This window comes from Ornithodoros turicata, chromosome 5 (assembly GCF_037126465.1).
Source record: "Ornithodoros turicata isolate Travis chromosome 5, ASM3712646v1, whole genome shotgun sequence".
Lineage (NCBI taxonomy): Eukaryota > Metazoa > Arthropoda > Arachnida > Ixodida > Argasidae > Ornithodoros > Ornithodoros turicata.
The window spans coordinates 45086078-45111160 of NC_088205.1; the positions used below are offsets into that span (position 1 = coordinate 45086078).

Here is a 25083-nt window from a genome sequence, read left to right on the forward strand (position 1 = left end):
AAAAGAGTTCCCTTTTTCAATATGCTTTTTAATTTGGTCAGTAATTTGAAATGAGGAATTGAATCGAAGGCGCGTTTGAAATCGATGAATATGATGTCAACCTGCTCTCCGTTATCTACAGTTTCAGCCAAGTCGGGATGAAATGCTGTTAATTGTGTAACTGTCGAAAAACCTTCTCTAAAGCCATATTGCCTGAAGCCTAGTATGCCATGCTCCTCTAAGTATGACATAATATGTTTGTAGAGCACGTGCTCCATTAATTTACAAGAATTGCATGACAGTGATATTGGTCGATAATTGGAAGGAAGTAACGGGTCACCCGACTTAAATATCGGTATAACCTTGCTTAATTTCCAGTCATCTGGAATCTGGCCGGTCTCGAGTGATTTGGAAAAAATTAACTGCAAATATCTAGCGCACCACGGGGCGTATCTGAACAGAAACTCATTAGGAATATTGTCAGGACCGCTACACTTTTTAGTATTTACACTTAGAAGAAGATTAAGAACGCCATCAACGGTAAACTCTGGATTTGAGATGGGGGCAGCTGACGATTCGCAACAAATTCTTAAATTGAGATTCTCTTTAGTGAAGACACTCTGAAAATATTCATTGAACAAATACGCTATCCTCTGTGGGTCTTCAATCACCTCCTCATTACGGCGAAGTCTGATGTCATCTTTGCGTTTTGGTGACAATTGTCGCCAAAATTTGGAAGGCTCATTTTTCCATAAAGTTATTAAGCGTAGTGGTGAAGAAAATTTGCTTAGCATTTTTTAGCTCAATTCTCAGTTGATCCTTAAGGCAGATCATTCTTGATGTTAGTGCCATCGAATTCACTCCCTGCCTAAGTCGCTTTCGAGTTCGGGCTATTCTACGTTTTAAATGGATGATTTTCCGGTTAATCCAGGGGTTGTGCTTTGCAGTCTTCTTGCAGCACTTCGGTATGATATGGAGGCATTGAAACACAACGCGCTTAAACTCGCGCCATATTTCATCGACCGTAATATCACTTAACGTGCACTGTCTCTGAAATAATTCAAAATTGTCCTCAAGGTAAATGAGTATTTCGTTATCTGGCGCTTGACTGAATCTGTATACAGTGATTGTTTTGTTCACTGTTGGTTCTGCACAGGTATTTACACTTGTATGAATCACCACCATCTGATGGTCCGATATACCATTTTCTACTGTACAGTGAGATTCCACTAGAACGTCGGACACAAACACAAGATCAAGAATGGAGTGTTGGCAATCTGTAACCCTTGTCGGTTTGTCAACAAGTTGTGTCAGGCCATATCCAATAATTGTTGAGAACTTTTACGATCTGAAGAACCAATAGAAAATCGCGACCAGTCTATTCCAGGCAAATTAAAATCTCCGGTTATTAAAACATTCCGAAATGACCTTAGGTTAACAGCTAGATAGTCATTAATGCGATCCATGTAAGAGACATGTGAGCCTGGTGGCCGATATATGTTAAGAGGGGATACCACCTCCGGCGGCCCCATGTATTTTCTATGGGACAAACTTTGCAGTCTCTTTCGGTAAATAATGAACCGATTTTCACGAGACTGGTCTTGTTGGATAGCATTCGGAAATGCGCTTTGTCGCTCCAGGAAAAAATATTGCTTTTCTCAAGACATTTTTCTGAACGCGTTATTGAAGTACAAAAAATTACCAAAATTGGATACTGAAGCTTTGACACGCTCTGATAAAAAAACTAAGAGACCTATGCGGAAATTTTCCTGGAGCGGCAAAGCAAAAATCTTTCTAGAGCATTTTAACATGAGGATCATCCACATCCGACTATCTGTTCTCTCGATATATGATAAAATGTGAAGGTTGGTAGCGCGCTGCATTTGCGCCTCCTTGTGGCGCCATATCGTGGGCTAAAGGGGTACAAAGAATCCCTCCGCCACACAACAGCGTAAATCCAACACCCTATCCTAGATTCCCTTTCCTGAAAGGTTCCATTCCCTCTGATGAAGTCCTTGAAACAGCTCTTTTTGGGAGATTAGGTAAGGGAATGACAAAAGCGTCTGCTGTTTGGGATTGTTGGAGATAGTATGTGTGTCGCAATCTCCCAGTCTGTTCCTTGCCTAGGGTTTTTCCGACCTGATCGGTATGGCAATGCAAGTTTTCCGGCAGGCAAGTCTGCAGCTATGTCGATCACCCTTGTTTGTTTTCTGTGCACAGTGGCCGCCAATTTTTCGGTGAAAGGACCATGTATCCTACTTTTATATGGTGCTGTCTTTGAAAGCATACAAGTTTTTAATTGCACTGAGTATGAAAATCGGCACTGCCTTTGTTATTAGTTGCTCCGGTGCAGGGGTTTAGGAAAAAATGCCCCCACCCCCCAAAAAATCAAAATGCCACCGAAAAAATTGTCAGCTGGAAGAAATGTGCACAAAAAAATGTCCCCTGAGGGACATCCAATATTGATGCGCGTGGGCTTGTTCACTTTGGACTTCGGCTTTTTGCTACAGTGTGAATAAACACGGGGGGTATCTCAATATGAAGATGAATTAAAGAAAAAGGGAAAAAAGGAAAGGTCAACCGAAGCGAGTAGTCTTATATTCTGTTTGAATTCCGAATCAAACATGCAATTCAACGTTCGAATTCCTAATCGCATCGATGTTTCTTCCAAACACATTTCAATAATTGATTGATTGATTATTTAAAAGAAAACCAGGGAGAATAATGTCGAAGCTGCACACGTTAGACTAGAGGGCATAAAATAATGTGAGCGCTGCTCCAGCATGGAAAGCAACGGAGGACACGAAACGTCTATGTAAATTGTAGCAAGATAAGCTGAGTTGATAAGGAAATTTAAAGATTACGTCCGTTTCATGCTGAATAATGATTTCGCATGTGGTGGACACCATATGCGTACGGGTGTAGGAAAAAATGGTCGACAAAAAATGACCCCTCAAGCAGTCTTGTGCTCGTTACTCAACAAAAGTAATTGATTACCGTTACCATTACTTCTATGCAAAAGCTAATTGATTACCGTTACCATCACTTCTACGCAAAAGCTAATTGATTACCGTTACCAATTACTGGACTCCAAATGTGATTGAGTAACGAGTAGAAAAGTAACGCGTTACTCCGGTCGTTACTCTACATTCACGCAAATTATACCCGTCCTTGTGTGCCTCAAGCAAAAAAAAGGAGAAAAGAAAGAAAGAAAAGGAAAAGAAAAAGCTGTTCAACAGCGGAACAGCTGAAGAACAGCAAAAAACACAAACACGTAGAAGAGGTAGATCTGTATGGCTACTGTATTTATGGCCCCGAAAGCCATTGACCCGATTGTGGGAGAACATTGCGTGGAACTTCCCCATGACTCACTAAACCACAAAAGCTTCATGTACTACACGTCTGGTGTAGGAAGGGATTAGGGTGAGAGACCCTGAGATTCCAGAACGTTATTACAATGACCTCCGCTTGCTATAGTAGAAGTAGAGTCACTAAAAAAGAAGAACTGCCCAATTAAGGCTGACGGGCTTGACTTGGTGCAGAACATCAGAAAGACAAGTTAATCTCTGTCAGAAAAGTAACCAATTACTTTGATGACCTGATGTGTGACCTTTTTGACCTGATGTGCAGCTTCGGGACTATTCAAATATATTCGCTTTAGTAGAAGCATCAATTCGATTTGGAACTCGAACATTGAATTCCATATTTGATTCGGAAATGGAATAGGATATACGATTACTCGCTTTGGTGCTCAAAAATCCAAACGTTCACATCGTCCTAGTAAAAAATCAACGTCCGAAGTCAACCAGTCCACGCGTACCAAAAGTGAATTTTCCTCAGGGGACATTTTTTCCGGGGACATTTCTTCCAGGGAACATTTTTTCCGGGAACAATTTTTCCGGGGGCATTTCTTCTTCTCATCGGACAAGAGCTCACCCAACGATATCGCTCACATTTTTACCGACTGCGACACTTTTACTGTCATTGCCTTTTCTTTTTCTTCTGTGGGTTCATATTCTAGGACCATTTATTCCGTCACCCATAAGTCAGACATCGAATAGGACGAAGGTATGACATTGTAGTAGAAGTTCTAAACAAAAGTACAGAGTTCGAGGTAACTCGTTACAAGTAACTCGTTACTGTAACTAAGTTCCTTTTTTTGGTAACTTGTAACTTAACTCGGTACTTTTGCGCTGTAGTAACTTTCAGGGGAACTCGTTCCTTTTTCAGGTAACTTTGCCAAAGTAACTTAAGTGAAGTTCCAATTTACTTTTAACTCGCTTTTCGCTCACATCCACATATTTTCTTGCTTTCTCTCCGGTTCCTCCATGGCATTTTGTGCCATAAAACGTGATATTCAATCAATGACAGTATTTTATTCGGGAAATAAGAACCGCTGCCATTGAAATGAAGCTGAACCATTGTGCGCCCACAGGGAGTAAAGATGCAAAGCGTTCGACTAGACATCTACCAGAAAACGTCATCATGACATTGGTAGACTGCCTGAAACCGAAACAAATCGGAGGGAGAGGGCTTGGTTCCACGAACGGGCACTTGTTTGCTGCCTCCCATTGAAAGAAAAGTAGGACCGAGGGTCGCGTCCCTTTAAGGGACCATATCGTAATCCCCTCAAGACCGTGGCTTTCGGGCGTGACCTTGTTCACCTCTAGCTTCGAGCGTAGTTCAATTCTACCAAATTTTGGCGCTGTCGAACACTATGACATCATTTGTTTACAAACAGGGACAGGTCTATTGTTGGACATAAACGAAAACGATCTAAGCGTGTTGCACTCCTCCGCAGGTAACTCAAGGTCTAACTCAACTGCTGACGCGCGCTGCACCTGCGTAATGCTATTTTGTGTCCTAAGTAACTTGGAGTAACTCGTTCTTTTTTTAAGTAACTCAGTAACTGCGAGTTACATTTCAGACTGAAGAACTTAGTTATTAACTTAGTTACATTTTGCACACGGTAACTTAACTTGTAACGAGTTCTTTTTGACGGGTAACTTCTCAATCTATGCAAAAGTGTTTTGTCGCCTGTTTGTGTCCCCCTGCCCGATTGTGACCGTTCCCAATAAAGGAGAAATAAAAAATGGTATGAGACTCGTAAACATCAAGCATAGACATGAAAGAACTAAGATGTGGGTTCGAGTCCTACAACTGGCTAACCTTTTCAGAGACTTTCTTCTTTCATCGTTAATCAAGCATAGGTTCGCTTGCGTGTGTGTTTTGCAGATTGGAGAAATTCTATATGATAAGGTAATCAATCAATCAATGCACCACACTTTTTCTGTGAATACACAGCACTTGGATTTATGAAAGCCTAGCTTCTATCTGCGAAATGTTTTGCAACTCCCAGCCAAAGAAACATCAGCAGGTCAATATAATTTTAAAGAAATAAGCGCGGCGAACGAAACGTAACACTTCCACTTTGCGTGCTGGTGTCGAAGAACTCAGACATGGAAAGCTTAGGAAAGCTAAGATAACATCAACCCCAGAAGTCAGGAGATGCAGTCCACAAAGAGACAATGAAGAAGAATTCGCCTTGGTCGGACCTATCTTTTTTCCTTTAGCTCAGTTGACCTTGGCAACCCACACATGACGGGAGATCCCTGCACCTCAATAGTCAAGGAGGTCACACGTGTTTATGGAACTACACAATCCCGCGGAGGAGAAACTCGTAACAGGGGTATTGATTAGAGCTTTCACCTTGCTGAGACCCGGATGTTTGTGTGGCGCCATCTACATGCGACAAAGTCGTGAATCGGAGATGGCTCCTCGGTGATATCCCCTCTTAATCACAAGCAGTGACATAGAGCCGTACTTTAAGCGACAGCAAACGGATTCAATATCGTCAATACAATCAATTTCCGTACAGAAAATGGCACGTTTAACAATAAGAGCAACTCCCCCGCCTCTATTATCCCGGTCTTTTCTAAACATCTTATAACCGGGTGGTAATATCTCAGTGTTATCAACATCTGGTCTTAGCCAGGTTTCAGTGATCGCTACAACATCTGGTTGATACTGTAACAGTATAAACTCTAATTTATCTATCTTATTAACTATACTACGAGCATTAAGAGACAGAAGAAGAAAGTCACGATCCAAGTTGCAAGGTCATCGTGATGTTGCGTGATTTTGTTTAGAGTTTGATCGCAATGTTCTGCGGTTATCAGTACTGATCAAATGAGATGAGCCGCCCATTGCATGATCAGGAATTGTGCCACTAGTGTGTGAAGTTACACAAACTCTGGATTCAGATTCTTCATCCCACTTGATAACATCGTTGTTGATGTGCAACTTATCATATACTAGTCGGACTCTATCACCTTTCGCGCGGCTGTCCACTGCACTGACCCACAGTTTTGTACATGTCTGTCGGACAGCAACCGAAAAGTCCTCAGTAACATAAATGTTGGTTCCTTTTAGCTTATTGGCGTGCGTAACACAATAGGCCGTTTGTAATTGGGTTTCCTGGCGCCAATTCTGTGTGCTCTTTCAATTGTTTTAACTTTGATATCCATTACTTTGAAGATCTGATCTTCTAATACTTCTAGCACATTCTCCACTGCACCATCCGCGGGCTCAGGTAAACCTCTAATAATCAGGTTATTCCGTCTCGATCGGTTTTCCAGATCGTCTAATTTCTTGGTCATGACTGATACTTTGGACTTCAATTCAGCAAGCTCCTTATCGTGAGATGTAGTCATTGCTTGTATCTTATCGACAGTGACCATCTGCGATTCTATGCTAGCTAACCGCTGTTCGATATCAGGACTATCAGGATGGACACTGCCAAAAATTCAGAAAGGGTACTACTGGAAGCATCTCGTCAATGGCGTCACAGACTGTGCGAAAGAATACAAAGGCTGTGGAAGGTACATTGCTGTTCTGGCACTCAAGCATGGACCATCCATCCACAATACCTACTGAAAGTACCCTTTGAACAAGTAGCACTGCACTACATTGGACCAATACTCGACACATACTTTATCACTGCAGTCGACCTGACAACAAGACTCATCATAACCTGGCACATACCGGATAAATCCACTGAACGCTTGCTGAAATTCATCTAAGAAAGAGTCATATCATTTGGAAACCCTCATGTCATTATAGCAGAAAACTGTATGGCCATGGTATCGAGGTCAATGCAGAAGCACCTAAGCAACAGGCACGTCCAACAAGTGCTTCCGATATGCATCTGGGACAAATGGCTTAGTTGAACGTGCCAGCAGGAAGATTCTTCTTGTCTTGCGAGAGAACATTGCAATGGACACTGACCACTGGAGCAGCAATCAACTACACTGTAGGTGAACTCACAGAAGCATATCAGACAACCTTTTGAGGTCCTGTACAATTTTACACCCTGCCAACGGTTTACAATGATCTTGACATTGACACATCTCAGGAAATACCTGATGCTATGCAGTTGTGAGAAGAAGGAAAAAAATTGAAGGACGATTAATGTAATTAATGCGGCGGAAATGCTCAAGTGTGCTCAAGTATGCTCAAAATGCGGAAATGTTCGGACCCAAGCAGTTGCATCCACTGCCTGACGTTGCTTGTGTTGTTCCTTGGTTTTGGCAGCTCGTCGCCTTTATTCAGAATCCGTCTCCTTTTTGTGCCTACTTGGCCCGGCACTCGGACTCTGTTTACATTCCATCGTGTACTTGAATTCAGCCCATACGCGCCTTGCACACCCGCAAGTTCAGACTCCCCCGTGTATCTGGTGCACCGCCAAGATCGCTTCCGCAGATGTGCTCTTCTCCGTGACGTTACCTGCCATGGTGCACGTACATTGGCTTCTGCTCCGTGACCTACTTTCCCTTACTCTCAACTCTCCACTGCCCTCCTCCTCTCTCATGTGATGTACTTACTTCCCTCTCCTCGTTTTGACCACGGATTGACACCTACACTTTCCTTGAAATGACGCTTCATGATATGACAGCCTCACCTTACAGACATGAAACATTCTTATGAGGTGCAAGCACCACAAGTACTCACTTCAGTGTCGCACGGCGACATCTACGCAACTTGAGACCTTTAGAGGTGAACCTGATTTTGATAATGAAAAAATGGCTAGGAAGCAAGCGAGCTGGTGAAGATGATGCATGATGTAAAACTGTAGACTTAACTGTAGATATAACTGTAGACTAAATGTAGACTTCATGTTTGTGTCTGTTCCTTCGTGTTCTCTAGTCTCGGGGGGGGGGTTACATCATGCATCTGATTTTGATTATTGTGACTAGAGCCCGGATTTTTAGGCAAATTCCTATTTTTTTCGTGTGGTCCTAATAGTGCCTCTTCGATATATGAGCACAAATTGGCACGAATGAAAAACATATTGTGAGGAAGATCACGGATCGCAATCATCCCCATTGCTCTGACCATCGCGCAAGACCGCGCCCAATTCATTCTGGCCTCGGCTTCCATCCTTCCGGCTGTCATTAAAAACACCTCCTCCATTGGCTACACATGTCTCAGCTTTCTGCTTAACAATATTAGCACACCACCTGGGGCCCTATTCTCGTCAAAAGTAATCAAGCTCGATTACTTTACGTCACTATTACGTCCCTAGCCAGTATCCATGCCAGCTGTTGTCCACCGGTGTCTCTAGTACATGAACAGTAGGAATGTTGCGCTTCCCTTCATACATGGGGGCGCTGTGTGTTATACTGAAATAAACGACAGGGGAAAAGGAGGGAAAAGGTGTAAACATGTATTACAATTAATGTGATGTGGTGATCTTCAGTTCACTGTGGAATAACCTTCATGTGCATGGATTGTAAAACATTGCGCATTTCGCCACGTTGGCAGTTGGCACCCTGTGGCACCTAGACACTAGTTTTGGTTTTGCCGTTTGCTGCCGCTGATGCGCCAATTGTGGGCGAGGGTGCCGCTACCTGCTACGTTCGCCCGCCGATGCGCTTGGAGGATGTTGCTTCTCTTACTGAAGTGGAAACGTAGTGTCGTGACGCTTTTATTAGGTCACTTTTGTCATTGCATGTTTGTGATGATATCAGAGATGCTCTGCTGTTATCCCAAGACGTAAATATAGTTTTCTAACTTATTTGCCCACCGATTTAATCCTAGCAACCACTCGAAAAGTTACTCGTATCGTGCTTTTGCATTACGGCATCTTTGTTCATGTGCTGAACATACTGTGGAATAAGGCTTCTCCCATGACTTATTTCCTGAGGGGTGTTGCGTTTCAGCGTGTGGGTATGCGAAGTGACAAAGCAAAGATAGCTGCGAGATTAATCTTTCATATTTGCACAAACAGATAATAAACAGAACCGCACAGACAGCTCACTCGCAGTCGCAATTCTGCTCAGCCAAGAACGCCCCCAAACATGAAATATATTATTCCAACACTAACAGTAAACAAAACCACAACAAATCCATGCACACAACCACAACGGTGAAAGGCCCATAATTTCAAAATATCGATAACACTTTTTAGAAACAATCCCAATTTGTCGCTGCGAGTCAAGGGTCAGCGACAGTACAAACGCCAGACAAACCACGGAGGGATAGGCAAAATGAAAAAACAAAAAAAAACAAAAGACAGCACAGAACCAGAAATTAAACCTCGTCAGAAGACCGCGAAGCAGATGTCTCCGAGGCAGTTCGGTAATCGCAGGCGCTGCGCCTACAGACAATCAAAACAATTAAAAATTAATAAAGGCCTGCGACGGCCCATATGTCCATATTTAGGCCTCCGTACATCTCCCCTTGATCACCGCACACAAGAGTATAGCGGCAATGCTAGTGGTGAGTACAATATGATGGGGAAATGGTGCGTGCACGGTGGCAGCACTTGTTTGGAAATCAAGTGGCGCCACGCTGTAGGCTATGCACTCTACGAGCACATATCTCACGTCGGCACAAATTTCTCTTTCACGATACAAACTACAATCTTCTGCTTCCGGCGAGAGCACTCGGAAGGGCGGCCTCGCTGTGATATGGGCACTCTGATAAAGCACGAAGATTGCAGGATCAAGGGATCTACTATTGGTTGAGGATGCATGGCATTCACCTCTGTTCTTCACACCTTCTTCGTGTAACGACCAATGACAGGCGAGACACAAAGTAATCGAGGTCGATTACTTTGATGAGAATAGGTCCCCCGGTGTATTGAGTAACATTTTTCTTTCTTGTGTGTGGGTGACTATATTTACAAAAATATTCTGCTCACATCTCAGTGAAAAAAGGCTACATTATCAGCAATAGAATGGGAAAACACCCAGACAGGACACGCGGAGCTGTGACTTGAACCTAGGTTACCTTCTAGGAAGTGGTCAGTGCGGATTGCATTGCATTCTGTCAGAATACCACAGAGCTTGCTCTGCTCCACCTGTTTATGTACAGGTAGATTGTCAGTGATGATTGTTTTCTCTCAAACCTGCTCATAAACAGGAAATACGGGAGGCTGAAAATGGGTAACTATAGTTACAGTTACAAAGTATGCATATGAAAATCTGATATTCTTCTTCAGATTCACTAAAAGTATCTGAGTAGAGATACTCAGGTATTTATACTCAGTTACTTAACAACCCCGATCTGCTTGAATATTGATGGCAGTTATGTTGTGTGAGAAGTGGACTCGTAGGGCAGTGGACACACTAAAGCGAAAGTGGCAGATACGTGACTACATATTAGTTGTTCATTTGCCATGATTCATTATTGGCATTCCATTGCTGCCATAGTTGCCATAGCCACAGTTGCTTTGTGGCCCTAACACAAAATAAAAAATTCATTGCTCTGGGTTGTCTAAGCAAAAGGGTATATCCATTTACTGCTCTGACGCTGAACAGTGCCAACTGGTAGGCATGGTTCTTTCATGCTGCTTAGCCCAAAAATTGTTTAAAGGCCGGCCTGCATGTTGCTTGTTTCTGTGAATATCGCGCTGGATAAAATTCTGCATGGCCACGCACTGTGAAAAAATACGCCTGTCAAACCGCATGGGGCGCCTATCCTGCTGCTGCGTGCACAGCGGGTTTGGCGTATGTGCTTTACGAAGTGCTCGATACATTTTCCTCGCCTTTCTGTTCCATCCTGTAATGGTTGTTTTTGTGTGCGTTCCTTTGTGATTGATTTGCATTTGGTGAAATGGACCCTCACGAGCGAAAGTTGGTTTACTTGGAGATGTCCTTCTGCAGCTTTTCTGTAAGAGCGGCCATTGCTAAAAAGGAATTAGGATGGTGGACCGCAACCCGAAATGACTTGCTGTGCCGTGATTAGTTGCTATGGTCGCCCGTGAATGCTGCGTGAAATACCAAACCTGCTCTGATGCAGTGAATCACGCGCTACGAGCAGCTGCGATGTACAAAATTTCGCACAGGGCGTGAAAACGCAGCTTTTACGCAAGAAAAACGCAGCATAAGGGTCGGCTGTTACTGTGGTGTTGACAGTGCTGGTGTGTTACACACCATCAATGACTGCATGTTTTCTTTTTCAGGCACAAACGTTAGGGGAACGTGTTCAGCAACTTACGGAAATGAGCTTGAAGCGTCCTGTGATCCGATTCAATGGAGAAAAGTTCCGACAATTTGTGAAGGCTTCCCCTAGGAACTACTCATTCATCATCATGTTGACAGCTCTTTCTCCACAACGTCACTGTTCAATATGCAGGCAAGTTTCATCATATGCTTCTGGGCCAGTCTATAGATGAGCAAACGTTGGGAAGCCTCGTCCATCTAAACTGATGCGCATGGGGCGGTTTTCCCTACCCATGAACACGTCTTTGATAGGACCTGAGCTTCAATTCAAATTATCTTATTAAGAATTAAGTGCATTTTTGATTGATAGGAATGCTGTCCCGTTGTCAGTTGTTTGCTAATCATGGCACCATTGGTCACAAATCCCATGAAAGTGTGATTGACAAAAGACTATCCTGATGTTGCTCTGCGTCATCAGTGGTATTTGTTCGCACACATCGTTTTGCCTTTGTCTGGTTTGTCTGGTCATGCTTGGCTCATGTTGTCTGGTGTTTGCTTTGTCTGGTCATTGTTTGCCTTTATTGTTTACATTATCTGAACACTACCCATCCAACGGGCCTGAACGAAAGACTGGTTTTAGGCTTCTAATCAACTGTCGACCGGTGTTACACATGCTGCCCTAGTGGGCTGGGCAGTATGTTTAACATCCTCCGGCACTAGCTTCCTGCTCCCCCCTTTTTTCTGATGAAGAGCGTCCGCTCGAAACGTTATGTATAGTTTTCCTCTCCTTTTTCCCCTTTTTAAGTACCGTATTTTCACGCGTATTAGCCGCGGCTTATGCGCGACTTTTTTTTTTCGCGGACGCTCTGCGGCTTATCCGCGGGTGCGGCTTATCTGATGACTATTTTTCCCTGGTATTTTCCCCATACCCCGGATTAAACGAAAGGGCCGACAGTGCCTCACGTTTTTCGGAACAGGACTGCCCTGCCAGTGCACGAACAATACCGAACAGGGGCGGGCTTTAACAAAAGGGGTGACAGTGATTCATGTCTCCGGGAACACCACTAACCCGTCAATCCACGAAAAACATGCAACACGGGCACAATCCAATCTTAGTAGAACACTAGGACTGACCTCCTTTGTTATACATCATGCCGACAGCGGAATGTGGACCACAGGGTTTATGGCCTTCCCTATGGTCTCCTTTGCTGGCAGGCCCACAGGAAGGGTTCAATTATCCTGACATCGGGATAAAACATGGTCAGATAAGCGTTAGTTCTCATTTGATGAGAGCAGCAGCATTCGTGGACACGGGCACGACAGTTAGAGGTGAGGCATGGCTCCAACGCGGAGGCACAGCTACGGCACTAAAAGTTGTCAACTTCGCGGACCAGTACAGGAACAGGGCAGCTAGCAGGGAGTGCGACGTCGACGAGCGTTGAGAGTCTCTATTGATTTTGTATGTGCATCACTGGTTTAGCGCACAAAGCAGTCGCGTCGTATTTCCGGCGGCTTATCTGCGAGTGCGGCTTATGTGCAAAAACATTTTCAAAATGTATCTAAAAACGAGTCCTGCGGCTTATCTGTGGTGCAGCTAATACGCGTGAAAATACGGTACACCAGACCCAGTTTTTACTCCTGTGCTTTGTGTACCTGGCAGTCCTTTTTATCGTTCTTGAACGATATCTAGCATACTGGCTATTTTTATGTTTAATGTTTGTGTTTAATAGATTTCAATAGACCTGACGTTAGCCAAGGTTTCGTTGTTATGGAGCGTCACTGACTTAACAGCATTCGCTGCGTAGAACTTCAGATAATCTGAAATTCCGATGTAAAACAACTAAATTTTTGCTCTATTCTGTCGTCAAAATTATTGTAACTTGTTACCCAGTTACTTCCTCGGTAACGAAGTAAAGATTTAGTTGCTTTGTCAAAAATTGTAACTAAAAACGACTTCAGTTACAAGAATCGACTACTCGTTACCCACGTTATTCGTTCGTTTTCTTCGTTCACACTTTGCTTCAACATGGACGGCATTGTCATTTAGTACGTGGAAACTCTGTATTCTTCTAACATCTGGTGACTTGGATTGGATGTTGACCCTGTGGGAGCCTTTGGTCCAGCAGTCATTCTTTTCTTGAATCCTAGGGTGAACAGTATGATGAATATTGCGATGCTATCCAGTCGTGTCATTGGCCATGTAAGCATTATTGGAAAAAGACCCTGTGATTTTCTGTGTTATCTCACAGCTGCTGCCCATGGATAAACTAGAGTCACTAAACTCAGATGACACTGCATGTCTGTGAAGCCTTGCCACAGAGGTTCTCACAAGGAAATGCAGAAAAAAAAAGAAAAAGAAAAGCTGCTCATTTTGTGCACCCCCTTACTGTTGAAAGCAAATTCTATGTAAATTGTCGGACCAAATAGAACACATGTCAGTTTTTATTTTGACCTGTCAATCCTGACTCTGTAATAGCATGGTAACGTAAGAGTAACTCGTTACCATCGGGAAACGGGAACACGCTGCTTCTGGCATGTTAGTAATGGGTAACAGTATTTATAAACAGTATATATATACATATTTATAACAGTATTCGGTAATGTGTACAATTCTGCCTATCACACTGCGAAAAGTGCCCATCATGTATCGAAAGATAGAATTCAGCGGAAGAAAAGTCTACAAATTCTCTAGTAACAGGCCTTTGTTGTATGGCATGTAAACATGTTACAAAAATGAGGTCATGGTCAGTGGTGTCACAGGCTACCACACCCAAGATCATGTCTTCTCTATCAAGGTTGCTAATAATATGATCTAACAACATAGCAGAGGTATTCAGGCTATACTGTGTTGGGACATCAATAAATTGATCAAAGCTGTAGGTACCACAGATTTCCCAATAATTCATACAACTAATATCACTAGGTACATTCCTGTTAACATCACCTAGTATTTTTGCATTATATGTATTTACAAAATGTGTATATGTATATGTAAAAGAATGGTAGTGCAGCACTTTCTCAAACTCCTGCAGAAACAGAGGCATACAGTTGGGCGGGGAACGATATACTACGGAGGGATTGGGCTCTTACAAGAGACCGGGATTTCAATAAAGGGACTTTCACATAGGCCAGCCTTTATACCTATGTCTTGGCATACAAGAAAGGGGATATCATTCCGTATATCAAGTCCAATGCCACCGTGATTGCTGTCTAATTGATCAGAAAACGTTGCACTTGCTCTCGACATCGTGCAGTATGTCATAGGTGATCAAATGAATTTCTGACAACAATGGGGCTACAGAGGGACTTTTAAAGGACGACGGAAATGAAAATAGGCTGCAAAGCTATTTGCCTCATATTGCGATGTGTACCAAAACAATCCGGAATTCGACTTAGATTTGTGTATATTAGTTGAAACGCCGCCACAATCGCGATATAAAATTCGGCCGTGGAGCAATCTGAGCCCCTGGTGAGCGTCGCCGCGCCGCCGTAGCAGACCACGGAAGTGACGCACGTTGGCTCTCCTGTTGGAGTTCCTGACTTTCATTTCGCTTCATTTCATTTGGTGTTTCGGCGTACGTCTAATTCCTGCTACGGGGAACGAACGGAGACGAAGAAGCATGTACAAACCCATCTCTCATAGGATATATTGTCTTCAGACTTCCACGAGATCTTTGAATCAAACATTTTCAGGCGTTATTCAGAATTCGCCGTGTTTGTGCCGGGCAGCCGCACATGGAGCGCGAGAGATATTTGACGTCACGCGCTCCTCAGATTTTCCCGCAATGCTTGGCGTGCTCCATGGGCGATCGTGTCTAGTGGGCGGCCCAGCGCTCTCGTAATCGTCAGAAATATGGCCATCCGCACAGCGTACTTGCAAAATACTAGTGGCACCATAATTTTACATAATATTTACACCTTGTTCGGTCCCCTTTTTGCAATGGACAAATTTCGTTTCCGTTGTCCTTTAAAAACCGTTTCTCTCTGTGTGTACAAAATGCTATCTATGGCTATTCTAGCATGCGATTGAGAGCATGTAGAAGATTGTGTAAACGTTTTTAAAGAAGAGACCTCTTTGAAGAATACTACAGGTCCCTAACATCTAAAGACATGACAAAAACTGAAAATCTATGAAATACGTACAGCTTCTTCAGAAAATCTTCAGAGTTTTTTAACAATAAAGTGTTGGGCAAGGACAAAATTGAATGAGATTTTAGAATAAAAGAACGAGAGCCAAATTGTAGTCAGTTTTAGAATAAACTTTTAAACATGTTGTTGCCAAGTGTTGTTTTCATTGAGGACAATCCTGAGAGGCATATCAAGCTTATTGTCTTTCAACAAAAACTTTGAAGGAGAAGAACCTGAAGTAGCTTGACAAACTTTCTTACCAAGGCCAAGCATTTCATTATGAGCAAAAATGCCCAACGAGGCACGAAGATTTCATGGTATGGAGATTCCTATTAAATGGAACCAATAACTCGCTCACTGCTCTCCCTCTCTTAAGGCAGAAACAACAATTACGTATAGCTGGGAACATGATACAGTCAAACGCCTTTACAATGAAACTCAAGAGGCTGTGACAAAAATGTTTGTTGTAAAGGCAAATTCGCTAAAAGGATGTATACTGAATTTACGTAGTACAAAATCTTATAAATCTATGACTAGGGATAGGGCATAGTGTAGAGGTTGTCCAGTCAGCTTTGTCTTGGTGAACTTCTCCTAAACACCCATTAGAAGACAAACAAAACATCATCTCTATTTCATGTAGCAACTTTTTATTCCTACGTATTATGTCAGCCTTTAATTACACCACAATTGAGACTTTGGTCCGGCAAAAATGGGCAGGAGTAGTTTTGTAGATGGGCTTATGGCTTCTAAAAAGTAATGAGTGTGTTGAAAATGATATATTGTGTGGAAGTGAAGGAAGGCCATATACAAGAATCTACAAATGTAATAATTATACAGTTGTGAGGTCTGAGAGGTAGAGAAATGTTGGATCATAATATGACATGTATACATTGTGTACATTAGGTTAGGTTAGCACACCTCAGTGAGGTTAGTCCAGGTCAGTAAGCACAGATGGTGGGTTGGAATCCGCCCCCCTCTCCCTGGGCACAAAGGGGTGCCACTGGGAACCCCCAGAAAACGCTGGGAGGATGGGGCACAGCGTATAGTTCGCAATTCTACTGCAGAACTTCATTGTATGGGTTAGAACTTGGTGGAACAGACTTGAAAATCACTTTGCGATTCCTGTATATTCATGGTAAAGGAATTTGTTATAAGTGTTCGAGAATTACATTAGGCCTACAGCAAAAAGTTTTGTTGTAGTGTTGTCGCTTTCTCTCATTAAAAAGGCGTTTGTTCTAAAGGAGTTTGACCGTACACTAAAGCAACTTCTGAGAGGAGCTTTAACAAGCTGCAGGCAATTGTGTTAGTGTAGCCTTTGTGTCCATTCAACCTGCCTACAGACACCTTCTGTAACCTTCTATACTTCAGCTTGACCCTGTTCCTCTTTTGGTCGTGGTTGTTTCGTTGGCCCTTTTTGAACTTTGTCCTACCCTTTTTCTTGCAGTATGTTTATATGTCTGTGACATGTGGTTTAGATATTAAACTTTTGCAGGTTTCATTCTTGTGTTTCTGCCCAGACTGAGGCTTTGCACTATGGGGTTTGTCCACCACACTGTCACTTATATTTTGTGTTTCAGGCAAGCAAATGAGGAATTTCAAATTGTTGCTAACTCCTGGAGATACTCCCAAGCATACTCAAACAAGCTCTTCTTCGGCCTAGTAGACTACGATGAGGGTTCGGATGTGTTTGTTTCAGTAAGTCTTCTTTTCCTTGTGAATGCATTGAAAGTGTTGTGTGCTGGCAGGAGGAAGTGTTAACTGTAGGAGACCTCAGTAAGTATACTTTAAAGTAACCCAGAAAGCCATCTAGATTTTCTGTTTCTGACACATTATGAGATGTGACAAAAAATATCCCTGTTTGTGACAACAGTTCTGAACTGGGCTAGTTGGTACGTACTAAGATTCTCTGTATCCCTGTATGCAACATTTTTCTTAGAAAAAAAGAAACTCCCTGAACATTGATGTGCATATTCCCGATCAGCACGCTCTGCAGGGTGAGACAAAGAGGAGGAGGAAGAAAAAGGGTGTGATGTCATTACGGTTACAAGAGAGACCGTGCGCTAATCGGGGCCAGCACTTTCCGCACATTTTATTTAATTTTTTCTGTCCCAATTCTCTCTCTGTGTGGCAGACGACGTTTCTCCAAACCTCCAAACAAGTTAGCGGGCTGTGTCGTAGTGATGGGCGGGTAGTTGCCACCGTTGAGCACAGTCGCTATTTTTAAAATCAAATTCTGCGAGATTTTTGCATCTGTCGAACGAATCACCTTGCATGGGGCATTTTAGTAGTCAGGTTAGCGTTAAAAAAAAAAAGGTAGCGACAACATTGCTTTCTGTGCTTCTTTAATCATTGTACTGGTTAATAGCTGCATTTACATGAGTGTGACAAAAGTATATCATATGGACTTATCACAACGGATCCTCTCCGTCAACCAGTCCCTCAGTCGGGATAAGTGCAAGAAGGTGTGATAACTTGATATAATACTCCTGTTGCATTCATGTAGCCACAGCTATTGTAAACCTCTTGTCTCATTTACATTTTCCATCCTGGTTTACCATCCAACCTGTTTGGAATGTCCCTGGGGTCTCAGTTGCTGATGCTCAGAGTGCTGCGCCTCTGCAAGAACCAAATATTCCCTCGAGATTAGAACACAACATCTTGCTGCATGTTGTAATAGTATATCCTAAACTTAGAAAACTCTGGGGTAGGGAGCTCGTTCTAATTAGCAGGTGCTGTGTGACTGACTGTGATAAACATTTTATTACATGTAAAAAAAATTTTTTTTTTTTCAGCTTGGTCAGAACTCTGCTCCAGTTTTCTTGCACTTCCCTGACAAGGGAAAACCAAAGAAAGGTGATAGCATGGATATTCAGAGGTAATGCATTTTATTACATAGGGTCGACCATTGTGTAGGTCCGTCCATAGCTTCATAGGGCCACCATGTGATCACTGAAGTTGTGTAACCACCATGATAACTGTGCAGAAAACACTTTCACAAAACATCAATAACAAATTAATAGCATCCAAAAAACTACCCCCTACTAAGTGATTGCATTTAAATACGTTTGGCCCGGAGGTGCAGCCAACTTTTATTCGTGCTATTTCTTACAGGTGCATTGAAACCTGGAAAAAGCTGTAAATTTAGAAGCTACTTGTTTTTTCACACTACTAGTTTCCAGTCACATTTGTTTAAAACTTGAAGTACCAAGCATGGTGACAAGGACTCATTGCCAAAAACCAAGAGTCTGGGGAACATAGACTGAAGATACACAACCAAGGTCTCAAATGCAGCTGAGATGTGATATACTGGCAAATTTATAGTACACAGCTAGAGCAATGAAGAGAGTCAAGAAGAGGACAGCATTCCTAAAGCAGAACCAAGGGTCAGAGGGTCTACTGACAGAGTTTCCACGTGAGACAGTCGAGAAACTTCAGGTTTTGCAGCCATAACAAAGGTGTGCAGGAGTGCAGTTATACCCGCGGATCCGCGCTACATCGTGGTTTGCGAATAGAAGCGTAAGGATTTGTAATCTGAGTGGATAAAGTGTGGATAAATTTGCACACCTTTGTGGTATGTGTGGATATCCACATTTTATCTGCAAATAAGCCTTAGTACCTGTGTCGACGTCCCCCAGGTGGAGGCACAATTGACGCAAAAAATCAAAACTGGTGTCAAGGTGTGCCATCTATTGCATTGCTCTGCCTTCAGCATTTTATTGGACGATTCTGGATGACATAATGTTCATGAGTGATGTGCATGCTGAAAAGTGCACATGACATGTGGAGTTTTTCCCACAAATACAATGAATCCAGATGTGCGGATATGCTCAACATCTGCACGGATGCGGATACATCTATACCAGCTAGCTGGTTGCAAATGCAGTCACAGATTTTACGTACACAGGTGTGGTGTGGATGCCTCACCTCTAGCCATAACTGTAGCGTTGCGGCTTTTAAATTATTGACATCACCTTTCTGACAAAAAAATTATAGCTTCAGACAGAACCATTACCATTGTCATCCTTATAGGCTTCTGTAAACTGTAATTTTGCTGGTCATAAATAGGGCCTGACTTTTTAGGGTTAAACCCGTGTCCACCCGATATTTACCCCTGAACGAAATCTGTAAAAGTCGGGTTTAACCCGAATCTACCCGAAAACATCCGGGTCGCGTGGCACACTCGTAAGCGTGCATTAAAATAAAGTTTGATAACATTGCTAAACATTAGTTCCATGTTAAGACAAATTTTTATTAAACAAAAAAAATATCACCCGAATTCCTGACGACAGAATATGCCGTAACGGGATTTAACCCGAATACACCCGAATTTTCAAACGAAAAATATCACCCGATATTTACCCCCCGAATTTGGCCAAAAATAAAACCCGAAAAAGTCAGGCCCTAGTCATAAATCGCATCTGGTAGAGCCTTAGAACCATGTCAGTTCTAGAATTATTACTGAAAGCACATGTGATCAGAGCTTCTGCTTAGATGTCGTACAGTTTTGACTTGTATATATGTTATAAATCCCTCTTAGCCCTCGCATTGTTATGCAATGTTGTACTATTGTCTCTGTTTGGAGCAGAATTGGATTTGCTGCTGAGACTATTGCACGCTGGGTTGCTGAACGAGCAGATGTGCATGTGAGATATTTGTTCTTCTCATACATTTTAAAGTCACTAGGACAATATTGTTCAGTGGACTATGCCACTCACTCTTGCACCTTTCTAGCTTGCTGCCATGTTTCAATTCTAATCAGTGTACTGTGGATCTTCCATGCTCAGATACGAGTGTTCAGGCCTCCAAGCTACTCAGGTACCATAGCTCTGGTCATCTTGTTTGCACTCATCGGAGCACTACTGTATATGAGACGCAACAATTTGGACTTTCTCTACAACAAGACGTCTTGGGGAATTGCAGCACTGGTATGGATGACATTTTATGGCGAAGACTTTGCGTGCATGTTAAACAAAGGAGTTGTGCACGTTGTTGTTGTGTCAGGTAATGTCATGTCTTACATGCGGTATTGTGCATACACATCCTGCTTGACATGTTCCCTGGACAAGGAACCTTACTGCTCTGTGAAGAGCAAAAAAAGAATGTGGGCCATGCTGATGGTGATGCAATGCCAGATAGCTTCAGCATTCTTCCATATGACTTGTTACTGGGGTTTCTGGTTTATGGTGTTTAATTTTTCGGGAATTCGACATGCAAAATCTGTGGTTATTTTGTTCGACATGAATTGATGGTTTTCACTTTTCAGTGGTAATACTTTAAACGTGAAGACACTCAGTGCAAATTGGCAGGAAATGAAACTGGAGTTTTTTTGTACACACAGTGAAAGCAAAATTTTATTTGTAATTTTATGTTAAGGTATAAACTGGTAAAACCTGGGCCTGTTTGCATAAAACAGTTTAAGGATGTTCCGAGCCAAGGAAAACTCTTCACTTCAACCTTATTGCATAAGGTGGTTTGCATAAACATCCTTTAGGGCTGCATTAAGGAACTTAATGAGACAACCGACATGAAACCTTCATGACCTTTATGAAAGGCAGGTATTTCTCAGGAAATTGATACTTATAAAATTAGGGACTCGTAAATCGAGGTTCATAGTGAGTGGGGGACCTGAAAGTCTTAGTTTTACGTTGATCTGGTATAACCTGGGGTGTCTTGTCGCAATCCCTTTAAAGGAGTACAGAGGGCCATCCAAAAAATTTGCAGATTAAGACGCCTGATGAAAGTGTGTGTGTCATTTTACCGAATAGCGCGAAAGGTTTTGATGTGTGCAATTTGGTTCCCAGAAAAAAACTCGCATAAACATGGCTCCGCGCCTTCACCCTCAACTCACCACTCCAGGTATAACGAGGATGAGGAGGTATGACGCCACGTCACCGATGACGTTATGAGGAGAACTCGGTCTGGTTCGCTGGTCAGTGGGGGTCAGTGCCTTGTCCCTTTGCAGCCGTAAACCAGTTTTGCCAGTTCTCCCGGTGAATTGGGGATAGAAGGAGCGACCGAATCATTACCGAGCCAGGAGAAAGGCTTTTTCAGTACCCCGAACAGCTGAGTAGCAGACGACAGCGGAGTAGCTGACATTTCTCTAGACCAATCAGCGAGCGTTCTCCTTATAGCGTGAGCGCAAGGTTCCAGGCAGATCACAGGCTGGTACTGCTATTCACCGCCGTTGCGCACGGTCGCTTTTTGCGGCATATTTTAAATTCAATTTCTGCGGTAATTATGACTCTGTGGTGTGAATTACTTCGCATGGTGCATCTTACTGGCCTACTTGACAGTTTTATAGGAAGAAAACAAGGTGTTAAAAATTACTTCAGTGCTACTTTAAGAGCTCCTATCTGCAAAATGGCTGCACATATTAGCAGCTGTTTTGTTTATACCCCTTCCTGTATTTATGACGTAACCTGTTAGTGTATAGAAAAGTCAAAGCAGAATACCTGGCTGTGCTCTGCTTTTAGTTTTTAAGTTATCCCATTCTCTAATACTATCTTTCGTATGTAATGGGTTTCTACTAGGGGTGTGCGAATCCGAATATTCTAAGTCGAATCGAATATCGAATCGAATGGGGGGGAAAATTCCGAATACTGAATCGAATATCGAATATTCGTGCAAAATTTACAATATGTGACTTTCGCACTAAAAGTTTCCATTTTGTAGCCCATGGCTTTAGTGTAATTTTTCTGGCATTAACTGTCACAAGAGAGAGATGCAATTCTTCTGTTTAAAGCCCCTGCTCTTTAATTTTACATGAGAGTGCTTCCTGCTTTTCAGGTGAGCCTACACTTACTGGAGTACTGGAGTGTTTACCTTCATTTCAAAATTGTATGCCAGGCAGTAGCACGTTATACGGATGAGGCTGTAATTTTAATTTGTAATTTGATTGTAATTTGTAATTGTTGTAATCATGTAATTGTTTCAGACAACCACAGGCCATTTGTGAAACAAACGAATTGGCATCCTGCCTCAGCTTTGCCATAAACACCTTTTAGTTTCTTTGCACTCGCCCTAGGAAGTTGCACTACTGAAATTTTAGACGTAAATGACATCTTTAAGACACTCTTCTTGCTAGTGGACTGTAGTCATTATTCGAGAGTCCTCATTTTTAAAGGCAACCTCACAGACATCAAGTCAAAGTCCCTCGTCGGCACCGCTAAACTACATGTGGGAGGGGCGCCACCCCTTCCACAGACGATGTTTACAAAACTAACTTTGGATAACGTTATCTTAAACTAAACACCGTCCCGCCTGTGTTGGTCCTGTAGGAAGGGAAATTTCATAAAGCAGGCTTCACCTCATGCACAGAAGCATCAGGTGAAGCCCACTTTCGGATTGTGTCGTTCATATTCGTGGAATAGTCGAATATTCGAAAAATCGAATATTGGATATTCGATTCGCGAATCGAATAGTTCGAGCGTTTGATATTCGATTCGAATTCGAGAATTCGAATATTCGCACACCTCTAGTTTCTACAACTATGTTCACAATCCCGTCCCATGCTGTTCTCTTGGCTTCACTTGTAACAGTGGTGGTGGCGGCGTCCGAGCTTGGAATTCTTGGACAAGCTGTAGTTTTTCATCTATGGCTCAATTTTCTGTACATTGACACTTTGGACCCATTGATGCCATGTTGAGCATGTGGGTCAACTATGGTTGATCTTCGAGGGGGATGTTTTCTTTCAGGCTCAGGCTGCCAAGCTTGAGCTTAGCAGTCCTCCTTTTTGCTGTCATGTTCCCCACAGATTTTTCCTCTTTACTTCGCACATGCTTCAAGTGACTTCATTGGCACTGTAGTCAAGTTTGAACTCATAGATGAGGAGTTGCTGTTGTAGTTGCTTCCTCTCAAAGTCCAAGCTAAGTTCTTCGAGCGTTTTCCAGATTGTTCAGCTTTCTTAGTGACACCTCAGCAATCTTCTACACCTTTATGGAGCCATCCGCAATGTCGAACTCCTGTGCCACAGCCCGATTCCAGAACCTTTGAACATTCCACAACTATTGGCTTAAAGTGTAGCTTTTACATCACTTTGTTGTTGTGGTCATCCAAAGCATATTTGAGTGGAACTCTTAAAGGGAGGCTTCACAAGGATTCGAGAAAAAAAATAGGTGAGCATCATACTGAACACGAACCACCCCCTCTATACTGAATACAACATTCGCATTCATTTTGTGCGAGTAATTAATTAGTAAATGATGACATTAGCAAACCAAAACCGAAATGCGAAGAGCAGAAAACAGAGCTCCACACTACGGCGGTTCGTCCGGAAGAGGATTCCGTGACGTCACCCAGCATTGTCGTCTGCTTCCAAGTTTGCATTCTTTCTCCCTTGCCCGATGCCGGATGATGTCAGCAGTGTGTTGTTTTCAGTGCCCTCTCACTTCACAGAGACGAAGCGCTCGGTTCATAATAATTTGTTTGAGTAAAATCTTCGTGGTTTTGGACAGATATATTTCGTACGCATGTTCCTGAAATCCCAAAGATTACGGATATGCCACTACCTTGGTGGTGATTTTGTTGCGGAGTCCAACTTTAAGGAATGTCCTGTGACTAAGGACCTCTAGCAATCAGAAATAGGTAAAAGAGATGCTGCGCTCCTGTTAGATACTCATCTATGCCTTTCTTGCTCTGAGTACCATGAGCCGAAAGCCAGCTCCGAAATCAGTCACCCGAAAGTAGGGCATCCAAGAGCGAAATGTACAAGGTTCTGCCCATCATGTGTCTACATGATTGTGACTTGAGCAAAGGTTACAACCCGGACAGGCATACCATGTATTGAGCACGGAATTACACTGCATAACATGAGTATTTTGTGCCAGAAATTACGGTAGTAATTGTATCTGAAGGGCTTTTAAGCTGAATCCGAGAGTTTCAACAGAGTTAGGACGTGTTCTTCAAGGACATCCCTGATGCTTTATTGTGATAAAAAGTCAGTACCACGTGCTAATGTATTTTCTTGTTACAGTGCATTGTATTTGCCATGACATCTGGCCAAATGTGGAACCACATTCGAGGACCTCCTTTCATGCACAAGACAAATCGTGGAGTCGTGAGTAGTTCATTTTCAACCACATATTGCAGAATATTTAAATTCCCATTTTTGTTTGCATCTTTGTGTTTTACTTTCTATTGTGTCCATTGGAAGCTAAAACAGTGAAACCCACGTATAACAACATTGACGGTAATTGTGAATTCCATCGTTAAACGAGGGTTAACCTAAATAGCGAGTCCTCGATAGTCGCGCGCCACCCCGCGTATAGCAACAGAAAAAGAAACAGATGCTAAAAAAAAAAAAAGAACGCGAAGCTGGGTGACATCACACTGGGTTTGGAAAATAGCGACCAGAACTCGTGGAGGGAACATATCAGGACAACTTCTGGCAATATTACACGTCCCCATTCCTTAAGTCGGCTTCAACTAATGCCTGCGTGCTTTAGGAGAAGCTCGCTTTAAAACACTGTCACGCGACTCGCGGGTAGAAAGCATGTGCTTTGCCTTTTGAATCGTCTCGCGAATTTGAAAT

The 25083-nt window shown here is 42.7% G+C and overlaps 1 protein-coding gene across 3 annotated transcripts in view; it reads left to right on the forward strand.

Moving 5' to 3' along the window:
* The window catches only part of LOC135394422 (tumor suppressor candidate 3-like), a 118822-nt gene that overhangs the window by 5692 nt on the left and 88047 nt on the right, over nucleotides 1-25083 (forward strand). For all 3 annotated transcript variants that reach the window (XM_064625157.1, XM_064625155.1, XM_064625156.1), the window contains exons 2-7: nucleotides 11447-11619; nucleotides 17132-17249; nucleotides 18347-18429; nucleotides 20140-20197; nucleotides 20339-20479; nucleotides 24526-24609. In XM_064625157.1, the coding sequence (XP_064481227.1) occupies nucleotides 11447-11619; nucleotides 17132-17249; nucleotides 18347-18429; nucleotides 20140-20197; nucleotides 20339-20479; nucleotides 24526-24609 (657 nt within the window). The remainder of the gene's footprint in view (nucleotides 1-11446; nucleotides 11620-17131; nucleotides 17250-18346; nucleotides 18430-20139; nucleotides 20198-20338; nucleotides 20480-24525; nucleotides 24610-25083) is intronic.